General features: G+C 40.4%; 2 protein-coding genes across 2 annotated transcripts in view; one reads left to right on the top strand and one right to left on the bottom strand.

Moving 5' to 3' along the window:
- The window catches only part of BRD1 (bromodomain containing 1), a 151,308-nt gene extending 143,495 nt beyond the window's left edge, over positions 1 to 7,813 (bottom strand). The window contains exon 1 of the mRNA XM_039513980.1: positions 7,541 to 7,813. The gene's annotated coding sequence lies outside the window, so the exon portion shown is untranslated. The remainder of the gene's footprint in view (positions 1 to 7,540) is intronic.
- Positions 1 to 19,954, top strand: part of ZBED4 (zinc finger BED-type containing 4) — a 29,409-nt gene extending 9,455 nt beyond the window's left edge. Inside the window, exon 3 of the mRNA XM_039514053.1 lies at positions 14,890 to 19,954. Within this exon, the coding sequence (XP_039369987.1) occupies positions 15,286 to 18,804 (3,519 nt within the window). The 5' untranslated portion in view covers positions 14,890 to 15,285 and the 3' untranslated portion in view covers positions 18,805 to 19,954. The remainder of the gene's footprint in view (positions 1 to 14,889) is intronic.
- Positions 19,955 to 22,944: the final 2,990 nt, after the last annotated feature.

Genomic DNA, 22,944 nt, shown 5'->3' with positions numbered 1-22,944 from the left:
AATTTAGGATATGTCTACACTGCAGTGTAAGCCCAGGGTTTGAATTTAGGCTCCGTCCCTAACCCTCCTTACATCTACACATACATTATGCTGTCCCAGGGCCCAGATTTAAGGTCCCAGGACCCCACAGGGTTTAGGAGTTCTAACCTGAGTCAAGCTGGGACTCAGGGTTCAATATTGCTTTGCAGTGTAGATGGAACCTCACTGGACTCATGTTCCGGGAGTCCATCAAAAGAATCCCACAGGCCAATGTTTTGTCCTCTGGACAGTCAAGTTTTGAGGACGGTCAGGTTTTTCCATACTGCACTATGAACAAAGGGCTAGAGCAGCTGCATTATGGAGGGGCGCTAGAAAGTCTGGGATATGCATGGTTGGACTTGGGCTCACATAATACAGTGTAGATGCTGGAGTACCAGATTGGGACTCAGGGTTCAGCGGTTCCTAGCCTGGGGTTACAAATGTGTAGACCCTTAAGCCCTAGGGTTAACACACCCAGGGTCTGCTAACTGAAGTTCTTCTAACCCTGTACTTACTTTGCAATGTAGACATACCCTAAAGGTATGTCTACTGAGGAATAAAAGACCCATGGGCATGGCTGCGGCTGGCCCATGTCAGCTGTCTTGGGCTCTCAGGGCTTAGGCTGTGGGGAAATTGCTGTGGGACCCGGAGCCGAAACATCTACACAGCAGTTTTACAGCCCAGCAGGCCATGCCCCATGAGCCCAAGTCAGCTGACCTGGGCCAGCCATGAGTGTTAAACTGCTGTGTAGACATACCCTCAGAGTTGGGTTTGTCAGTGAGGCTTAACTCCTGTGCAACTGAGATGATGTGCTACTTGGCAAGCTGCCTGCGGTATGGAACTGCAAGTTTCATAGGAGCAGAGATCCTGCTTCTGCAGACCTTTTAGTTTTGCTAGCAAGTACGTTCTTTTCTGTTTCTCAAAAGGGCTGATGTCTAAAGTTTGAAATCTCATAGTTCTGGTGTAAAATGTTAGAGATGTTTTATTCATTAGCCTTTAGTCTAAATAGAAACAATTAAAAAAAATTAAAACATCTAGCTTATTCACTAGATTTTGTTTGTATATCTGTTTAGTATGAATTGTTAAAGCAAGTCGGGTTGCAAGTTAGAGGGATCTAGCAATATTTGACACGTGCCCTGAAATTTTAAAATGTCACTTCTAATTTTTAGAGCACCACCGAAACTAGTGGCTCTCCTAATCTTGTTGGAGCCCTTCTGGTGATTAATTAGGGGATTAGCATACCCTCTGGTCTCTCCCATCATGCACTGCTATAGATCAGGGATCGGCAACCTTTGGCACACAGCGCCCTGGGGTAAGCACCCTGGTAAGGCGGGCCGGTTTATTTACCTGCCGCGTCTGCAGGTTCAGCCGATCATGGCTCCCACTGGCCAGTTTGCCGCTCCAGGCCAATGGGGACGGCGGGAAGTGGTGGCCAGTACATCCCTCAGCCCGCGTTGCTTTCTGCAGCCCCAATTGGCCTGGGACGGCGAACCACGGCCAGTGGGAGCCACGATCGTCTGAACCTGCGGATGCAGCAGGTAAACATACTGGCGTGGCCCGCCAGGATGCCTAGCCTGGCTTGGCCCACCAGGATGCCAAAGGTTGCCAATCCCTGGTATAGATACAGTCATCTACATTTTTTTCGGATGCCTTTTTCTTTTTGCCTTCTATCTTTATTATTTTTGTCTGTCTCCCCCCCCCATATTCCTCCACTCTTTAGAAGGCTACAGACAATCCCAGGAGGGGGGAATGAGAATATGCTAGTGGCTGTTGCATGTGTTCTCACAGTTAAGTAGAAAGTAGAAGAAAAAGTTTGGCAGGTGAGCGGCTACCCTGTACATGCACTGAGGAAGTAGGGATAAAAGGGCAGCTTTCAAGGAGCTACATGTTATGTTAGCCACAGCTTCAGGAGTGTCTTTGCTGTTGGGGTTGGAGGGTTAGAGGGAGGGAACAAAGTGCCTTTCCTCTTTTGTCTCTGCTCCTCTCCTTTGTTCCATTTATTTTGTTCAGTTCCTCTTCCTCACACCCCAAAAACATTAGGTTTGTTAAAAGGATTTACTCCACTTTTCTAGGAAATTAGACCTGTAAGTGATATAAAGAATAAATGGTATAATTTTCCTTAGGGAAAACACTAATTTTCAAACTCTGTGAAGCCATTTAAACTACTTTGCATTTAAAAAACCAAACACACACAAACCACCCTCAATGTAACCTTAACCACTGAGCCACAGATGACACTTTGATAATACTTATCTATGTTACAGGGAGTGTTGTGTGGATTAAAGTTTGTGAAGCACTTTGAGTATGCAAAATATTAAAATTATTTTTTTTCCACATAAATTAAATTCCTCTCCTATTTCAGTTTCACCTTTTTGAGCAAAATTTTACTTACCCATGCCTGCATCAATAGGACAGTTATCTTTTATGACCAGCTCCTTGGGGAGGAGGAGACTGGGGCCTTGGTATGCCAGGGAGGAGACGAGAGTTTGTGTCAGAATTCCTTCTTGTACCAAATGCTGCCATGGTGGGAACCACCACCTTTTCCCTTGCTGGCCCTCTTGGTAACAACTGCCTCTTTCTGCTGCAGTCTTGCTAAGCAGCAGAAGGCGAGCAAAATGTGCATGCAACTGAGACTAGGATCAGCGACTCCTGGCATGGAGCCTAGAGTAGTTGTACGCTGAAGAGCTGGCTGACTGCTGACAAGTGGGCAGAAAAAGCCTCCTGTAAAACTATCATAGTAGGGTCTAGGAGTGGGCTCGTTACTGAAGTTAGAGAGGAAACTTGTTGTTCTAAAATGGTGTATGGGCCTTATGGCACAGTGGAAGGTTCGGGTGCCTGTAGTGAATGTACAGTTTACTTAGAATTATAAGCACATCGTACATTATTTTGGGTCCTCAAGTTTAAATTTCATTGGATGATCTGGTCACAGTTGTTCCCATGATAGGCAAGGTAAAACATTTCCAAAGATTATTTTTTTTGTTTTTGTTTTTTTAAAGACTTATAGAAAGTTTCCAAGCTAGCACATTTGTCATGGTCCATTGTTAGTTGCAGCAGAAGAGAACTGGAGAAAGATGTTAGGAGTGAACCCAGGAAAAGACCAGCTCTGTTAAACCCTGTTAACAGAAAAAAACCCAGGGGTTTGGAAATATTTGAATTCTGAGGAAAGCCTAGAATAGAGATGAACTACACTAGGGGTCGGCAACCTTTCAGAAGTGGTGTGCCGAGTCTTCATTGATTCACTCGAATTTAAGGTTTCGCGTGCCAGTAAAAATTTTAATGTTTTTAGAAGGTCTCTTTCTATAAGTCTATAATATATAACTAAACTATTGTTGTATATAAAGTAAATAAGGCTTTAAAAATGTTTAAGAAGCTTCATTTAAAATTAAATTAAAATGCGGAGCCCCCGGGTTTGGTGGCCAGGACCTGGGCAGTGTGAGTGCCACTGAAAATCAGCTTGTGTGCTGCCTTCGGCACCCGTGCCATAGGTTGCCTACTCCTGAACTAGAGGTTTGTTTGAAGAATCATTTGTAATTTATGGTAACTTTTGGTAGTTATATATAACTATTCAGAACTCTTAACAGAGCTAACTGTAAAAGAATAGTCAAACTTAGCAGCAAAATTAATATGGAAGATTTTGATTTAGTACTCATTGCCTCATAGAATATAAATACTGCTTTTTCAGGGACCCTCTGCCTCAATACATGTATCTATTTTATTAATTCACCTCCATATGCACAAGCAGGCTTTCAGTTCCAGCCAACAAAGGCTTTGTGTAAATATAGTACCTTGTCTCTCTAGAAAAAATGTAACATACAGTAGAACCTCAGAGTTACGAACACCTCAGGAATAGAGGTTGTTGTAAGTCTGAACAAGACATTATAGTTGTTCTTTCAAAAGTTTACAGCTGAACGTTGACTTAATACAGCTTTGAACATTTACTATGCTGAAGAAAAATGCTGCTTTTAGCCATCTTAATTCGAATGAAATGTTTCTTTACGTTGTCAAATCTTTTTTTAAACTGTCCCTTTATTTTTAGTAGTTTACATTTAACACAGTACTGTACTGTATTTACCCTTTTTTGGGTCTCTGCTGCTGCCTGATTGTGTATTATTGGTTCCAAATGAGGTGTGTGGTTGACTGGTCAGTTTGTAACTCTGGTGTTCGTAACTCTGAGGTACTACTGTAATAAAATAATGAAAAATCTCCACAAGCTGTAAATAAATCTATCTAAAGATACTTCATTGTATTCAGTCCATCAAAATCCAGCTCATATTGATGTCAGTGGGAATTATATGTAGAAATCAAAGGTTCTGGGTGGCCCTTGGGGATTAAAACAGACCTTCCTGGGAGCTGATTCTCATTAGTAGGAAAGAAAACTGACACATAATGAAAGGATCTTAGCAGTTTCATAGTTGATCTTTCAACTTGAATTTTAAAAAATCGAGTAACTTAAAATCCAATTTTGGCTAGAGCATCCTTTAAATGATGTATTTTAAATTTTAAAAAATCCTTTAAAATTTGTGTTTTTCTACTACTGTTAATATTTATAAGGATATTTTCAGGAAGAGAAACAGCGAAACTGACTAGATACAACATCCAGATCCACCAGCTGCCCAGCCAGTCTCTCCCCCTCACCTTATGCCTCCACTATCTTGAATCACATGTCATTTTATTCCTTGTTTCAGAAAAACAATTATTCTTACATTGAAAAATTTTGAATGTTATTTTCCCTAGATATAGATATAGATTGGAGCAGGGTTAAGAGGGATGTGTGTCCCCCACCATGCTTCTTCATTTCTCAGCTGCACTCTCTATGCCCACTGTGCATACCAGATCACTGACATGTTTAGGTCTTTCCATGGCGCAAGTACAGTAGAGGAGCAGAGCAGACTGGGTGTCATGAGGTAGGGAAAGAGGAGGGCTCTGCAACCTGGCTAATGAGTGTCTCTGTTTGGGGCGAGGGTTGTGTGAGGTGCAGTGTTATGCTGTCTTAAGGGATGATGGGGGAGAAACAAGATCAGAAAGGAGCTGTGCTCTGAATCTCAGGTGGCTTTTCTAAAAGTTGACCTGGTATTTTCAACCAACAAAATGCAGTTTGTAGTGGAATAAATGTTTTTCTTTTCTTTTTTTGTCTCATCTGTTTTTCTCTTTCCCTGATATCTCTGATCCCTTTTTACCTTGCTATCACTCACCTTTTCATTCTCCACCATATTGTTCTCCTATTCCAGTCCTTTTGTTGCTGATCCCCTCATCCCCCCCCCAAGAGCTTATAGCACTAGACTTTAACAGCAGCTTTGATGTCCAGTGCTAAAAAAATTCTATGAACAAATGAAACCTAAATAGCAGTTTTTCTGTTGAAAAAGAAACCCTAATATTCAACAAATGACTTTTCATAGTCACATTGTCTAATGTTAATAAAATTGTATAACCTGACATGGAAAACTTGTCTAAATAATCAAATGATCTAAATGTCTCTGAGCCAATCTCCCATTGAATTCAGTGGAAGCAGAATTAGGCCAGCCTTGAGAATTTCTGAAAATCTCACTCAGTTATTACACAAAACTCCATGTTATTACAATATTACTTTCACAAATGACAAATTTAAGTCCGTATTAACACTCTATATTGTGTACGCTTGTAATAATTTTCTTTTTTGGGTCCATTAGATTTTTGGAATTGTAAAGTTTATCTTTTTATTTATTTAAATTTAGCAGAGCAACTGTAACTTAAAGTTAATATATATTTAATGATTTTTGTATTAGGGTGTTGTCTTTCAGGCTAAAATGAACTGTATTGCTGGGTTAGAACTTGCAAAATTAATAATGATTACCCTCAAAACGTGCAAAGCAAGAACTACTTTTAGACTGCAATCCTTGGGGTAGGGATTGTTTATATTTGTGTGGTGCCTAGCACAATGGAGCTCCAGCTTGGTTGAAGCATGTAGGTGCTACAGGAATATAAATGTCTAGTAATTTTCAAGTGATTTATGAAAAAACACCGAATGAATGCCAACATTTTCCAAAATAGCCTAAAGTTTGGCTTCTTAGTCATTATTTAGGCACCCTCTTGATTTTCAATAATGCTGAGCAACCAACATCCATCATGGAGGTATTTGGCAACTTTGGATGCTTTGCAGTTTTGAGAATCAGGCGCCTTAATATGGGCTTTAGAGCTAAACTTTCGCCAAACATACTACCCATGTGGGCACAATATAATCTATTGTTTCTCTTCTTAGTTTCATACCCAGAGCTAGAACATGTGTAATATTTGAGGAATAAAATCTCCATTTATGAAGATGCTGCATAGTGAGTGGAGGGCTAGTGTAAGTAAACAGGCTCTGTTATTATGCAGATAAGGACTTGATCCATTCTTTAAATTTAAAATAGGACCGCATTCCTTAGAATGCTTTTAGTTTAAATTACAAAATGTCTTTGAGTAAAGTTTGTAAAGGGACTTCTTCACCTTAGGACTCATACTTGGATCTGAAATTTCTTTTGGTCATGAATTTTTTCCCTTTAGTTCTTGACAGTGATTTGTATAGTCTTTTCATTATTTAATTGCTGGTCCGTTTCACTTCTTGCCTTGTACACTAGCACATCTTCTCTGCGTTCTAAGGTGGGCTCTTTTTCACGTTTCAGGAAATGTATTAAAAGTAATATGGTAGCAGAGTTGCTGCTGATTCCAGATTTGAACCCAGAATGCTTGGGCAGAACCAGGAAGAATCAGGTGTTAGGGTGTGCCTGTGTGAGGGGCTAATACCTATGCAAGCGAGAAGCGCTGGGATCCTGGGTGGGGTGGAGGGTTGTTTCATTATGCCCTTGGAAAGGGTACAGGGAAAGAGCATCTGGCAGTGGCCTCTGTGGACCCGATGAAGGCTGAAGCAACAAGGTTAAGAAGGGAGAAGGCAATTTGTAAAATCACAAATTAGCCTGGGGAAGTTGGAGTTGGGTCATGTTGACTTGAATCCACTTTTGATGTATTTTGTAAGGCTGGCTATATTTCAGCTTGACTGTGTCCTTTTAACTGAAACAGTCATTTATGAGCTTTCTATTGGTGTCATCTTATTACATTATTTTTGTGTGATAGAGGCAGGTAGAGGGAGGCTGGGTACCCAAGAGATTGTTGAAGAACAAAAATGTAACTTGAAATCAACAGACCTACTCTAATTTTTAATATAAACAAAATGGTTCCTGTTTACACACAGTAAAATTATTTTGTGATTTATACTGTAAGTAATTGTATTGCTAATTATCACATTGTAGCATAGTTTCTATAGCTGAAGATACAGCTGGAAAAGTCAACCCACTGCATTTGTTACTAGGCTAAATAACCCAGATGGTGATAGTTGTGGCTGCATACTCACATCTTCGCACCTGTTACCCCTGACCAGAATGAATTATTGACTTGATCTCAGTCTCGGACCAGGCACCTAGATATTTTAGTTATGCGGGGAGAGATGAATTGCCTCTGATAAATCAGAGCCCTCCATCGAAAGTCAGAGAACAGTTAGGAGCTCACATACCTTTGTAGCTGGGTTCCTCAGTCCTTCCACTCTGCTCTGTCTGCCTAGGTCTGTGGGTTTCTTATGTTGTTCCATCATTTTCCACAGTTCATTTTCACTTTCCTCCTCGTGCTTTACCCTGGTCTGTATTGTACTCTCGTTCCTGCCTGTTCTGGTTTCCTGCCTTCCCAGGGAAGGGGATGGAGTGGGGGTGGGGATCAGCTGCTATCACTGCACTTCAGATGCTGCCTTGTCTTTCCCAACAGCCTGTGTCCAACTGTCACAGAATCTCCACGTACCATCTGAGTCCAACATTCTGTCCCCTATCCTGGTAGAGACACTGCACAACACTCTGGGCCTGTTTCTGCTCACTTACATAGGTTTTTTTACCAGTGTAACTTCATTGATATTGATTCTCAGCAGTTTGAGGGCAGAAATGGATGCTCTTTTTCTTTTCTGTTGCAATTCAAACAGCTAGTAATGATTTTCTGTGTACCCTGATGTAGAGATTAGAATTTTCCACTATCCTAGTCCCTCCTAAAATAAGTTGTTTCCCTTCAGGTCCCAAATCTAGAATATTTTTAAATGACCAAACATATCATTTTTTTTTTATTCCAATAAGTATTTCAGTAGTGCCTAGAGACCCACGCCAAAAACAGGACCTTGTTGTGTTAGGCACTGTAGAAACTTATTGCAAGACATCCTTGCCCTAAAGAGCTTACATAATCTGAATAGACAAGAGAGTGAGAGAAACATATTATCTCTGTTTTAAGTATGAGGAACTGAGGTGCAGACACACTAAGATTTCCACAAGATCATGTGGCAGCACTGGGAATTTAATCCAGATATCTGGAGTCTTAGCCCAGTGCTTAATCACAAGATCGTTCCCCTGTTGTTCCAGTTTGTCACTGTTAAGTGAATCAAATTTGAAAAAGCAGCAGAGAGTCCTGTGGCACCTTATAGACTAAGGGTACCCGGATCGGCGGGTAGCAATCGATTTCTCGGAGTTCGATATATCGCGTCTCATCTAGACGCGATATATCGAACCCTGAACATGCTCCCGTCGACTCCGGAACTCCACCGGAGCGAGTGGTGGTAGCGGAGTCGACGGGGGAGCTGCGGACGTCGATCCCGCGCCGTGAGGACGGGTAAGTAATTCGAGCTAAGGTACTTCGACTTCAGCTACGCTATTCACGTAGCTGAAGTTGCGTACCTTAGATCGACCCGCCTGCCCCAGTGTAGACCAGGCCTAACAGATGTATTGGAGCATGAGCTTTCGTGGGTGAATACCCACTTTGTCGGATGCATGTAGTGGAAATTTCCAGAGGCAGGTGTGTGTATATATGCAAGCAAGAATCAGTCTGGAGATAACGAGGTTAGTTCAATCAGGGAGGATGAGGCCCTCTTCTAGCAGTTGAGGTGTGAACACCAAGGGAGGAGAAACTGCTTTTGTAGTTGACTACAACTGCATTTGCTCCAACCCCTCAGACAGAGACCAACACCTACAAGATCTTCAGCAAGCATTCTCAAAATTACGATACTCGCATGAGGAAATAAGGAAACAAATCAACAGAGCCAGATGTGTACCCAGAAGCCTCCTGCTGCATGACGAGCTCAAGCAAGAAACCAACAGAACTGTTTGCTCGATGACACATGCAGTGATCTAATAGGTATATCTCCAATCTCCTAGAACTGGAAGGGACCTTGAAAGATCATTGAGTCCAGCCCCCTGCCTTCACTAGCAGGACCAAGTACTGGTTTTGCCCCAGATCCCTAAGTGGCCCCCTCAAGGATTGAACTCAGAACCCTGGGTTTAGCAGGCCAATGCTTAAACCACTGAGCTATCCTCCTCCCCAATCTCAGTGCATTTTTCCAGGTGCATCATAATCCAGCAGGAAATGCACACTCCTAACTTTTAAAAAAAACCTTTAAAACAGGACCCTTTCATAATTTAACTTGCATACCTTTAATACTTTCACAATTTTGGAAATCTATTGCACATGCACACTATGTTTTTAAAACAGCTAACATCTACTATAATGGAGCTGGTGTTCAATAAGGAAGTTTGCTACTCTATTACAATGTGCAATTTTTAAAAAAAGTCATAAAGATCCAAAACATGTAAATATTGAAATATTTTCAAGATTTTGTTAAAAAATGTAAAGTTAATATTAAAAACTGAATTGGAATAGATGACAGCCAAATTCTGCGGACTTTACAGACACGTCTCTCTTAAAACCAAGGGCAGTTTTGTCTGAATACCAACTGCAGGACTGGGGACCCTCAAAGAAGGGAGGAGTGGAGATGGTGTTCAGATTATTGCTGATGCTAGCCATGGATGTTCTTTCCTCTAAAATCCAGTGTCCACCTCAAAACAATTATTTAGACCTGATGTCTAGAGTCTCGTTTGTAAATTGTATGTTCGTGTATGAGAGTCCAGAACGCACTTTCCATCTCAGCTTGTGCGCACACAAATGGGGGCGGGGGGGTGTGTCTTGTTGAGCACACACTTTCCATCTCAGACTGCATGTTACACACTTACACCTAGATGCAGTGCGCTGGGCAGGGAATTCCCCATTACTCCTTAAGCCCACACCCCAGCATGCGTTACGAAGCTGGACACAGCAATCACAGCTCTGCAAAGCTCAGTGCCTGCCTAGCGGGGCCCTGGGCTATTCTTATTCACTCTTAGTCATCTTAGATCGGGTTCACACTGGCCACATGGTCACTTCTTCCTCCCGCCCCCAAGCAAAGGTGCCACTCCTACATTGATATAATTTACAGAATGGATCAGTATGTACTTTACTTCTCTCCTGGAGGATTAATTTAGTGTCAGACCCTCTTTAAGGGCTGTTAGTCTTTAAGGTGCCAGCAGACTCCTCTTTTTTTTGTGGATACAGATTAACACGGCTACCTCTCTGATACTTAGACCCTCTTTAGCTGCTTCCCAACTCGTCCCCCCCCCCCCCCCAGTCCATGCTGTGAGGCTTAGCACAGGATCTGTTCCTTTAGGTCTCAAGACCAACTTTTGGGAACTAAAGTACTAATCCTGCAAATTGATCCACTCTTGCAGATATCTGTGCCTATGCAGAGCCCTGTCAACTTCAGTAGGACTCTGAGTGTGTAAATCTCTGCCTACATAGATCTGATTCCAGGAATGGAGCCCTAGTCACTATCTTTTAATATAATCTTATGGTAACTTTCCAACTTTCGTGTTTTCCTTTCCAGGTGGGGCTGGATTGAAAGCTTTTGGTATAAAGTCTCTGGATAAATTAATTCCACTGCATTCCCAGTCTTTGTTTAGTGAACATGTAATTTTGTCAAAGGGCGGCTAACAGGTTTATCTGGCATAATTGTTTTTTTTTATCAACCTGTGTTGCTTATCGTTCACCATGTTGTTCTTAGTGGTTGCATATTAACACTCTTGTTGTTTTAATATTGACCTGTTTCACTTCAGTACCAGGTAAACATTAGAATAATCATTTCCTAGGTTGTCATCTCCTTTCATAAACTTTGTCTTGTTCTATATTTTCTTCAAACAAGTTCATTAATTTAAAAAATAAAGTTATATGTTAGTTCTTTTAAGACATATCTGTTAAGTTTGATGTCTGTTTCTTATTAATATCTAATTTGCCAGATACTCTTTCCTCATTACCAAAATCTAGCACACTAGTCCTAATCCTAGTCCTACAAATCTCTAATAATATTTAATTTCCTAAATTTTACTTAATGTTTGTACAACACTTGGAAAATGTAAAGAACTCTAGAAGCATGTGCTAAGTAATATTCCATAATTTATTTTAAAGTCTGAAATATGACATCAGTTGAGAATGTAAGCCACTCAGAGCCCTGAGTTTCTTGGTTAGAATTGGAGAACACCAGTAAGGTCTAGTATCTCCACTGGACACTGTTGGGTTTTTCCATGTTTTCTAAATCTCTGGACAAGCTAGTAAATCTGACAGCATTTCCAGTTTTCCTATTAATTTTCCACGGAAAACGGACATGTTTAATGTCTGCTCCCTTTTCTTTAACTGGCTTTATTCTCTCAGTCATATTTACAAATTTTGTTTAATTTTTCACCAAGTATTGAACAATATTATCTTTCTTATTTCTATCTGAATTTTACTGCTTGCTTGCTTGTAAAACTAAGCAAATATCTGGAAGAGTTGATATACCCCTCCCCCCGGAAGATCTGTGTACTCCAAGGGTACGTATATCTCTGATTGAGAACCACTGCCTTAAAGCAATCATATATGTTGCTAGTTTTATATACTTACTAGTTTTATAACTCAAGCACCTTTTAAAACACATATTGTTACAAATCAGTGTTTCTCAAACTGGGGTCGCCGCTTGTGTAGGGAAAGCCCCTGGCAAGCTGGGCCGGTTTGTTTACCTGCCCTGTCCACAGGTCCGGCTGATCACGGCTCCCACTGGCCGCGGTTCGCTGCTCCAGGCCAATGGGAGCCGCTGGAAGCGGCGCGGGCTGAGGGACTTACAGCCTGCATTAAATATGTATTGTGGGGGTATCTGTTTTATGCATGTCCCTTACACAAACCAAAAACCTTTTCCTTGAATATCCTGTACTTCTAGAAGTAGCTCTTAAGCTGGAGTAGAGTTTCTGTGCCCAGTGTGCAAGCATGCATAAATCCAGTAGCGTGGTTATAAACAGGTTTAGACTTCATTGTATACCACTGTACATTTGAAAAAAAGTTGAACGGATTGAAATCCTATGAATTGAATGGGAGAAGAATCATATGTATAGGGATGATAAACCACTTAAATACTCATGACAGAACTTCAAAAGTGATTGACTAATGGTTTTGGATGCTCCAGTTTTTGGATGCTCATCTTGTCACCTTAAAGGGATCTGATCATTAGAAGATGACGGTAAAATAATTCCTGAAAAAAGGCTGTTTAAGGTTTCTCAGATTGGGGACTAGTCTGTAGGCCCAAAATGCCTGTGTTTATGCACATGTGCATATTTAAGGGATATGTATTAACTAATTCGCATACACTCACCATCTGCCAAATATTTTCTTTCCTCCTTTCTGCTCCTCCCACTCCCCATTTTCTTTGATTTCCTCTTTGAGGACTGTGTGTGTGTGTGTGTGTGTGTGTGTGTGATCATGTTACCAGCTTTCACAAGTTTTTAGCGAGTAAGGTGACTTTTGGCTCCAGCTGCAGAAGCTCTCGCTCAAAGTCCCAAATGAGATTACATTACACAAATCTGTATTAAATGCTGCCTGATATTGTTGTGCAGGGCTTCTGTCGTCTCTCCAAAACCAAAAATACCAGTTAATTTTCTTGATTCTCTTCTGCCCCACACATAGCCCACATCTGCCCCTTTCTGCAGCATCAAGAGGGTTCCACCTTCCAAGCCTGGTGATCAGCGAGGGTCCTCTTCTTTTTCTTGGAAACTTTTCACAGGAGGGGAGGGAGGAGGGAGCAGAGCTGCTGTACTCTTTCTGCGGCCCCCTTTCTACAAATGAGAGAGACTCTTCCTGCTTCTCCCAGAAGGGAGCTCTACCTCTTGCAGCAGCTAGGGTAGACTGTCCTTCCCTAGAAGGTAGGAAAATACTGAAGCTAACCAAACAAAAGGGCCTTTTCCTCCAGGTCTGAAAGTCATACAAAGGCTGTGGCTTTTGGTGGCCTCCCAAGATTGCCTACAACAGAGGCCAAAAATCAAGTTTACTGGGAGAGGTGACAGCTCTGTCAAAGCTTCTTGGTATCACAAACCTTTTCCTGTGTCCTTACATGTGCCATGCAGATTTGTTACCCTGCCTTGTGTCCGGATAATCTTTGTATCCACCACATTGCAGAGTCTGCAGAGAAGCCACTTGTATATGTGAAACACAGGCAGGGAGAATTAGCAAGGACATTTTTACAAACAAATGTCCAAGCCTGCCAAAAATCTGTGCATTTTGGTGTGTGCCTTCCCCACACTGAGTGAATTTTAGCCTCTAAAAATGTTACTTGCACAGACGAGTGCATTTTGTAGAGTTAAGTGTCAGGTTTTGTCATTGATCCTTCTCTAGCATTTAATGCAGATCAATTTAATCAGTGACATTTACTAGGAGTCAGCCAGGAGCTCTGATCTCCAGCCTTGCTGCCAACCTCTGTTCTTCCCTCACCTTAACCATGTTTAGTAAACCCAGCACCTGAATTCCAGACTGACAGGCTTTCTCAGATGTCAGACCAGAAGTGTTTTGATGAACCACAGGCAGTTAAGTCAGAGGGAACAGCTGCCTTCGGAGCAGAATTTCAAGCTGTGGCCCATTTCAACTTCTGCTTCTGTGACCCTCTTCGCCCTTATTAGTAAGAAGGGCCAGGGTGATAGAATTGAAATCCAAGGTGTCAATATGGAAGCCTGCAGTTCTGCTAGAAAAGCAGCTGCCTCCTGTTGTGTCAGAGAAGGAAGTTGCTGACAGAGCCAAGCAGCTTCATTGGTTTTTGTGGTGTAGTTCAATTATCTTGAATAAACAGTTACTGCATTTAATTTAAAAAAATAAATAAATCAAAAGTGACTTGAATCCAAGATGAGGGGAGTGATGGAGAGAATTTTTGAGTTTGTGAGGACTGTGGTTGTTCAGCTAGAGGAACCCAAAGGTTCCAGAAAGCTGGATGCATTTGAAAGGATAAGTATTTCCTCATCAAAACTTAATAAATGTTTCTAAACATATTATATGGAACATTCAGTTGTTCCCTGAAGAATTATAATCTCCAAATTTGTTGAATTCAATCACTGAAATGTGAAACAAAGCAAAACTAAAATCCCTAAGTGCAAAACTCAAAGCTAAAATAACTAGCATTTCCACCTGTGCTCGAGAGTGAGTGAAAGTGCCCCCCGCCCCCCTTTTTTGTGTGACAAATACTAAACTGTCAGGGTTTTTTTTGTTTGTCTGTTTTTTTTTGTTTGTTTTTATAGGGGGATTACATATTAAATAAGCCCACTGTTTCTAGAAGTCTATCTCAGTGATCGGCAACCTTTGGCACACAACTCGCCAGGGTAAGCACCTTGGTGGGCCGGGCCGGTTTGTTTACCTGCCACTTCTGCAGGTTCGTCCGATCGCAGCTCCCACTCGCTGCAGCTCCAGGCCAGTGGGGGCTGTGGGAACTGGCATAGGCTATGGGATGTGCAGGCCGCCGCTTCCCACCACCCCTACTGGCCTGGAGCGGCGAACTGCGGCGAGTGGGAGCTGCGATCGGCCGAACCTGCAGAAGTGGCAGGTAAACAAACTGGCCCGGCCCACCAGGGTGCTTACCCTGGCGAGTCGCATGCCAAATTTGGGTTGCCGCTCCCTGGTATATCTTAATTTTTCTTGTATTATAATAATCTGAACTGTTTAACATGGTTTTCTTTTTATTTCTAGATGGTGTGAAAGGATCATAATTACCTAATCAACATCAACAGAATGGCTTCCTTGATGAAGAAAACAGAACATTCAGTTCATAGGCTTATGTCTACAACATGAAGTATTTAACAGTAGCTGTCTTTGAGAAATTAATTTGTGACCTGAGATCTCCTGGTCCAGGAAAGAAATTGAGATTTTACAAATTAGAGCTATAATTTTTCAATACTTTTTTTGTGACTAATGATATTTAAATTTGCACAACAAAAATATAGAATACAAAACCCAAGGGTTATACTGATACATTTTTGTTTGTGCATTACACAGGCTATATCATTTTAAATTAAATTTTAAATCATCTTTACTTTTTATTTATTTCTTAATACATGAAGACTCAGCAAGAATAATTTGTCACCCATGGAAAAAAATAAGGCATATTCCCCAAAAATGGACAGTAATTTTGTGTTAGATAAAATCAACAATTTAAAAGTAGAACAAGAAGATGGAATAAATAATTGTACTCTGGAAAGAATGGATATAAAAAATGAACATGAAGATTTGAAACATACAGACAGTAGTGATGAACAAGACGACAAAGAAAAACATTTCATCAATAACAATCCTGGCAAATATTTATCTACCGAAAATGAAGATGATTATGGATCTCTGTTTTCTCAGTATAGTAGTACTCTTTATGATGTTGCAATGGAAGCTGTGACACAAAGCCTCCTTTCTAGCAGAAACATAAGCTCACGGAAAAAATCCCCTGCTTGGAATCATTTTTTTATATCCCCTCGAGACAGCACTAAAGCAATATGTATGTACTGTATGAAAGAATTTAGCAGGGGTAAAAATGAAAAGGACCTAAGTACAAGTTGTCTCATGAGACATGTGAGGAGAGCTCATCCTACTGTACTTATTCAAGAAAATGGAAGTATGCCAGGTCTAGCGTCTCTTTCTTCGCCTTCATTATTACTGCCTGCTCAGTCTGCAGATGTTGGAGATTTAAGTGCAGTGTTATCGCCTATAAAACTGGTCAAGAAAATTGCTTCTAAGATACCATCTCCAGATCGAGTAATTGAGGAATCTGTTTCTATAGTCTCTTCTGAAGAAATATCAGACCTTTCAGTTTCTGAAAAGTGCATCAAAGAAGAAGTCATGGCTGGGTCATCTCCACCCCTACCCAACAATCAATATGATGAAACTGTGGAGAATGTAGCAGAGAAAACTGTTCCAATTCCAAAGAGTACATCAGGTTCCAGAAGAAGATCTGCTGTCTGGAAACACTTTTATTTGTCTCCTTTAGATAATTCTAAAGCAGTTTGCATCCACTGCATGAATGAATTCAGTAGAGGAAAGAATGGAAAAGATCTAGGAACTAGTTGCTTAATAAGGCACATGTGGAGAGCCCATCGTTCTATTGTTTTGCAGGAGAATGGCGGTGGTACAAGCATACCACCTTTGTATTCTGCTCCTCCAACTTTATTGCCTTCTTTACTGCCCTCTGATGGTGATCTGAATTCTGTGTCGTCCTCTCCAGGAAAACTGATTAAAGAATCAATGTCTGCTTCTTCCTCTCCAGATAGAATGGTAGAGGAGATCCATTCTGCTCTCCCTTCTGGAGATGCTCTGGTGGAAGACTCATCGATGTTGTCAGCTGATGATATAGGTGAAGCCTCCTTAGTGTCTTCTCCTGAGAAGCAGTGTGAGGGATTAAGTCCATTGATATTTGAACGTAGCTCTGTGTTTCAGCAGAATAAAAGGATTATGAAAAGGCTTAAATCAGAAGTTTGGCATCATTTTTCACTGTCTCCAGTGGACAGTCTAAAAGCTATATGTAGATACTGCAGTTGTATGATAAGTTGTGGGAAAAAAGGAGATGTAGGCACAAGCTGCTTGATGAGACATCTATATAGACGCCACCCTGAGGTGATTGGGAACCAAAAGAGTTTTATAGATGCAAGTTTGGCAAATTCTCCTTATGCTACTTTGGCTTCTGCGGAATGTTCATCCTCAAAATTGATTGACTTACCCACAATGGTTACAAATGGTAATCCAATTATATTTCCTGCCAATAGCAAGAAGACCTCAAAACTGTGGAATCACTTTTCAATTTGTTCTGCAGATTCAACTAAAGTAATATGTATGCACTGTGGACGTACAATAAGCAGGGGGAAAAAGCCAATTAATTTAGGTACAAGTTGCCTTCTAAGACATTTGCAGCGGTTTCATAACAATGTGCTGAAAACTGATGCTTCAGAGACAGTGTTGTCCTCTTCTATGGATAATCACAAGCCACTGAACACAGAATTATTAGGATCGTCAACCTTTGATGAAACCAATGACAAGTTTTGTGATTCTCACCCAGTTGCCAAAAAAATTACAAGTCTTGTAGCTGAAATGATTGCACTTGACCTTCAGCCATATTCTTTTGTAGACAACATTGGCTTTAACAGACTGCTTGAATACTTGCAACCTCAGTATTCTTTACCTTCACCATCGTATTTTTCTAGGACAGCAATTCCAGAAATGTATGATAATGTGAAACAAATAATTATTTCACATCTGAAAAAAGCTGAAAGCGGAGTGATACATTTTACATCAGGAATATGGATGAGCAATCAAACACGAGAATACCTAACTCTTACTGCTCACTGGGTAACATTTGAGTCCTCATTTAGACCACAGTGTGAAGATTACCATTGTACAGCACTTTTAAATGTGTCACAGATTGATTGTGACTACAATGGCATCAGTATTCAGAAGCAGCTAGAATATTGGTGGGAAGCCTGGATAACTTCCATTGGCCTTCAGATTGGGATTACTGTTACTGATAATCAGAGTATAGGAAAAACTTTAAATGAAAGTGATCATTCGAGTGTGCAGTGTTTTGGTCACACTGTTAATCTCATAGTAAATGAGGCTATTAAAAGTCAGAGAATGGTTCAAAATTTGCTTAGTATTGCAAGAAAGATTTGTGAACGTGTTCATCGGTCAGCAAAAGCAAAGGAGAAATTAGCTGAGTTACAAAAGGAATATGAGTTGCCCCAGCATCAACTTATTCAAGATGTTCCATCCAAATGGAATACATCATTCCATATGCTTGAACGCTTAATTGAACAGAAAAGAGCAATTGATGAAATGTCAATAGAGTGCAGCTTTAGGGAGCTGATAAGTTGTGATCAGTGGGTAGTTATGCAATCTGTGTGTCATGCTCTGAAACCATTTGAAGTTGCAAGTAGAGAGATGAGTACACACATGTCCACTTTAAGCCAGGTGATTCCAATGATTCACATACTTAACAGAAAAATAGAGATGTTGTTTGAGGAAACAATGGGCATTGACACCATGTTAAAATCTTTGAAAGAAGCTATGGCGAGTAGATTGTCCAGCACACTTCATGATCCAAGGTACATTTTTGCTACACTTTTAGACCCTCGCTATAAAACATCCTTATTTACAGAGGAGGAGGCTGAACAGTATAAACTGGACTTAATCAGGGAGCTGGAAATATTGAGTTCTACCTCAGATGATGATAAACCTGTTTCTAATGGGTGTGATATAGGTTCACCATCTACAAACTCCTGTGGGGAGGATAATCTTTGGTCACTTATGGCTGACATGAAAAAATCAAAAGATCTAAAAGAGAAGGCAAAGTTACCAGAGGAAATGGTGCTCTCATACTTGGAGGAAGAAGTGCTTGAGCATAACTGTGATCCACTAACTTACTGGGATTTTAAGAAGTCATCGTGGCCAGTATTGTCAAAATTGGCTGTAAGATTCTTGGGTTGTCCACCAAGTATTGTTCCTTCAGAGAGATTGTTCAATACATCCAATGAAAACAGCAGCTTTAGTCAGTCAAGGCTAATGATTGAACACTTTGAAAAACTTATCTTTTTGAAAGTGAATCTTCCCTTAATATACTTCCAGTATTGAAACTAACGAACAAATTGCCAGACTAAAACTATTGTTGCTCACTGGATATTAAATATTTGGATTGTTAAATTGCTCCAGTAGGGGCCATGTATGACATCTAATCAGTGACTGTAATTCAAAATTTTAGTTTTGTCAGCTTTCATTAAAATGTCTACATGTGCCTTATTCATAGTTCTTCAGGCCAGATATTGTATATATGTTTTTTAAAAGTTCACACTAGAAATAGCCTGTCTTGTCAAATTATACATAATTATGTAGGTTTTAATCCATAATTGTAAATGAACTTAAAAAAGCGTGGTCATTTGTTTTAATAGAATGGCAAAAAAGATGTAAACAGTTCTATTCTGTAGTTTTTTATTCAATTATGTCAAAACCATAAACCAGGTACTGTATTTTAGTTAAACATTGCTTTAATTGCAGCAAAATAGCTTTTGTAGCTGTCAAAAGAGAGCTGTACATAAAAGGTGGAGTTAAAGCCATCTTTTTACTTAGCAGTTTTTAATTGCAAGCCCTAAAGTACTTAAAGGGTTATGAAGAATTATTATGGAAGATGTTTACTATGACAGGAAACTATTGACTTACTATTTGAAAATGTAACTAAATTTAGAGATATTATGGAACATCAGTTATACAGTAATCTGTAATAAAACTTCCCATGTGCTGTTCTGCTATTCAGGTTTTACATTGTAATTGAATTACAGAAATATTCCGAGTATTTATATAAGCTCTTTTTGGAAGTTTTTATCAAAGTTTGTGAATGAATGCTTGTTGTTTAATGCAGTGTATGAAAAGGCAAGAAACTTAGTGAAAGATCTGATGTTCTAAAATCTTTTTTGAATCTTTAGTGCATCAAAATTATAAGGGTTGCCTGGCGTAAAAATTGTGCCCTGGTTCCCAACACAATTACAGCCGGGTATAACAAATTGTCTTAAAGTTCCTAGTACAAAAATAACCAACACTGATTCTGAAGAATAGCCTTATGGATATGGTGCACTGCTTAGAATTTTATGTAGTAGGGTTGATTCATAATTGTTGGTGTCCATCATGCAAATGAGTAGGCCCTATCAAATTCATGGTCTATTATAGGATTTTAAAAATGATAAATTTCATGATTTCAGCTATTTAAATTTGAAATTTCACAGTGTTGTAATTGTAGGGGTTCTGACCCAAAAAGGAATTGGGGGGGGGGGCGGAGAAAGGGGGTTGCAGTACTGCTACCCGTCTGTGGTGCTGCTGGCTCTGCTTTCAGAGCTGGGCAGCTGTAGACTGTTGGCTGGGAGCCTATCTCTGAAGGCAAAGCTGCCACCAGCAGCAGCGCAGAAGTAAGGCTGGCATGATAGGTATATTTCCATATAATACATACTATATCTCATAGAACTGGAAGGGACCCTGAAAGGTAATTGAGTCCAGGCCCTGCCTTCACTAGCAGGACCAAGTACTGGTTTTGCCCCAGATCCCTAAGTGCCCCCCTCAAGGATTGAACTCACAACCCTGGGTTTAGCAGGCCAATGCTCAAACCACTGAGCTACCCCTCCATTGCCACCCTTCTGCACTGCTGCCTGCAGAGCTGGGCCCTCAGTCAGCAGCTGCCACTCTCCAGCTGCCCAGCTCCAAAGGCAGTGCAGAAGTAAGGATGGCAATACCGCAACCCACCTAAAGTAGCCTTGTGACCCCCTGCAACTCCCTTTTGGGTCAGGACCCCCCAATTTGAGAAACACCAGTCTCCCCTGTATAGCATAAGGTAAAAGCACACAAAAGACTAGATTTTACAGTCCGTGACACATTTTTAATAGCTGTGTATTTGGCAGGGCCCTACAAATGAGTTGTTGTAGAACCCTCTAAACTTCAAAAATAGAGTAAAAATAGCCAGCATTTAAATTTTAAACAATGTTTTCCAGGTTTTTCTTTCAACTACTAGAGTCATCTTCCCATTTCAGTTGGATTAAATACTTTTGGGAAGCAAGTCGTTCATTTGCCTATGATCTTTTAGAAAAATTGTAGTTTTGTTAAAATACTGTACCTATGCTAATCTAATTTTACATTTACTATGTTTTAGTGTATTTATAAATGGTGAACTCAGTTTCTGAAATTAAACATTTTATTTGCAATTTCTAGTGCTATTGAACACTGCCTTTTTCGTTTCAGAAAACCTGTAGAAAAACTGTTTAATGTGAGAATGAAACTGACTAAAGTACATACAAAATCATATATTTTAGCATAGAACACTATATGGAAGGGAGATTAATTGGTATATTTAGCTTTCTGGATTTCAAAGGCTATATTTTGTAGCCCTTATGTTGAGTAGCATCTTACTGCAAGTACTTCCAGTGATTTCAGTATGCCTACTTGACCTGAGTAAAGGTTGCAGAGATGTTCTCCCAGGGGCTTAATAGTTACTACATGACACTTCCCAAAACATTTTGAACATAGGCTGTTAATGGAACAGTTAAAACTAAATTCTGTTCTCAACTATATGCACAATAACACCACTGAAATATACAGGAATTATACTTGGGCACCTGAGAACAGGATTTGTTTTAACCTAGTGCTTTCCCATCTGGGTCTGGTTCTTGTGCTTGTTGTGCCTTCTGCATTTAAGTCCAGGTGGCTTTCTCCTCTACACTGCCTGGGCATCAGCACAGTGGGTCAATGAGAACATGCGGAAGACTGGGTCCCTGCTCAGTTCTAGCCTAGACTTCACTCAGGCTGGGAACAAGTCCTGCTGAGCTGTTACACACCTGGGCTGAAGCACGCTCAGTCACTCTATGAGAATGATGCATGCGCCGTCTGGTCAGCACTAGAAGCTGTGACAGGCTTGAGTGTGCTCAGAGGGGACAGAATCTTCAAAGATTTTAATTGCTAAACACTGACAAATCTGAGCATATCTGACCAGTAACTTTTCAAAGACATAACGCCAAATTTAGGTGGATTTTCAAAGGGATGGCAAAAATCCCTGCTCTGAAATCCATCTCCTACCAAATTTCAAGTCCCTACTGTGAAGCATGGGGGAAGTAAATTTCTCAAAGAAAAGACTGCCAGAATTTTTTAGCATGGGTAAAATGTATTTTTCCTTACTCTCTTTTTTGGAAATGACTGAAAAAACTTTCCAAAATAAAGTTCAGCCTGAGGCAGAAACCCAGCATGAAAATTTCAGCCCAACTGGTTAAAGTTTGGCAAAGTAATCAACAGAAAACGGTCATATAATGGAAGATGTCAAGCAGTGCTACCAGCTCTACCTATAATAAAATATTTGAAATGAAAATTTAGGGTACTCAGATTTGATCACTTCATTGTAACTTAATATTAACAAATGTAATACAATTCAACTTTTACACACTGGTGACACATTAAAAGGAACAGCACCCACCACTGTAAGGGGGTGGGGGGTGGGAATCTCGGGGCAAAAATACTATATTCCTTAGAAAAACAATTTAGTGTAACTTTTAAGGTTAAGATTCTCATTAATGATGCTTTTATTCCTGCCCCCCGCTTCAACCAGTCATCGTGGCAAACTAAATTTAAGACAAAGCTATGACCAGTTGTGTAACACACTAACAGTGAAAGCTGTGGTCAAACAGTCTTGCTTATATTGATATCATGCTTGCCTTGTGGTTTTGTTTTCTTATTGCAGTTTGAAGAATTAAACTCATTTGTGTAGAGGAAATCTAAGCATTCAGAACTACAAGTGTAAGCATGTGGGGGTGGTCATCTCCTACTGTTTATAAGCGTGTGCTGTGAAGAGCACTCCTGCATTTGGGGGGGGAAGTAGGGCAAAGGTAGCTAACAGGGAGGATTCTCTTGCATGGGCCTCCTGGCTCTGCAGCAGGGGCATCCTCTGCTGATGCCAATCTGCTAGTTTAAAAAAAGGGAAATTTAATCCACAACAAAAAAAAAGACACAATGAAGATAAGGTTGCAGCATATACTGGTAAGCTGGGTGTATATTTTTCCAAACGATCATCTCTGGCAAGATTTCACTGCACGGGGTTTTTGTTTTCTCATTGTGAACAGAGAGAATAATATTTTGAAAGAAGACATGGTCTGGGGTTCTTTAGAAGTTAAAATATTCTGGAAGCATTATGTATTAACTAACAATGATACCTACAAGTTCAGATTTTACAGGAACTAACCAAAATGGTAA

This window comes from Mauremys reevesii, linkage group 1 (assembly GCF_016161935.1).
Source record: "Mauremys reevesii isolate NIE-2019 linkage group 1, ASM1616193v1, whole genome shotgun sequence".
Classification (NCBI taxonomy): Eukaryota; Metazoa; Chordata; order Testudines; family Geoemydidae; genus Mauremys; species Mauremys reevesii.
The sequence above is the reverse complement of the archived record's forward strand: the minus strand, read 5'-3'. Positions and strand labels throughout refer to the sequence as shown.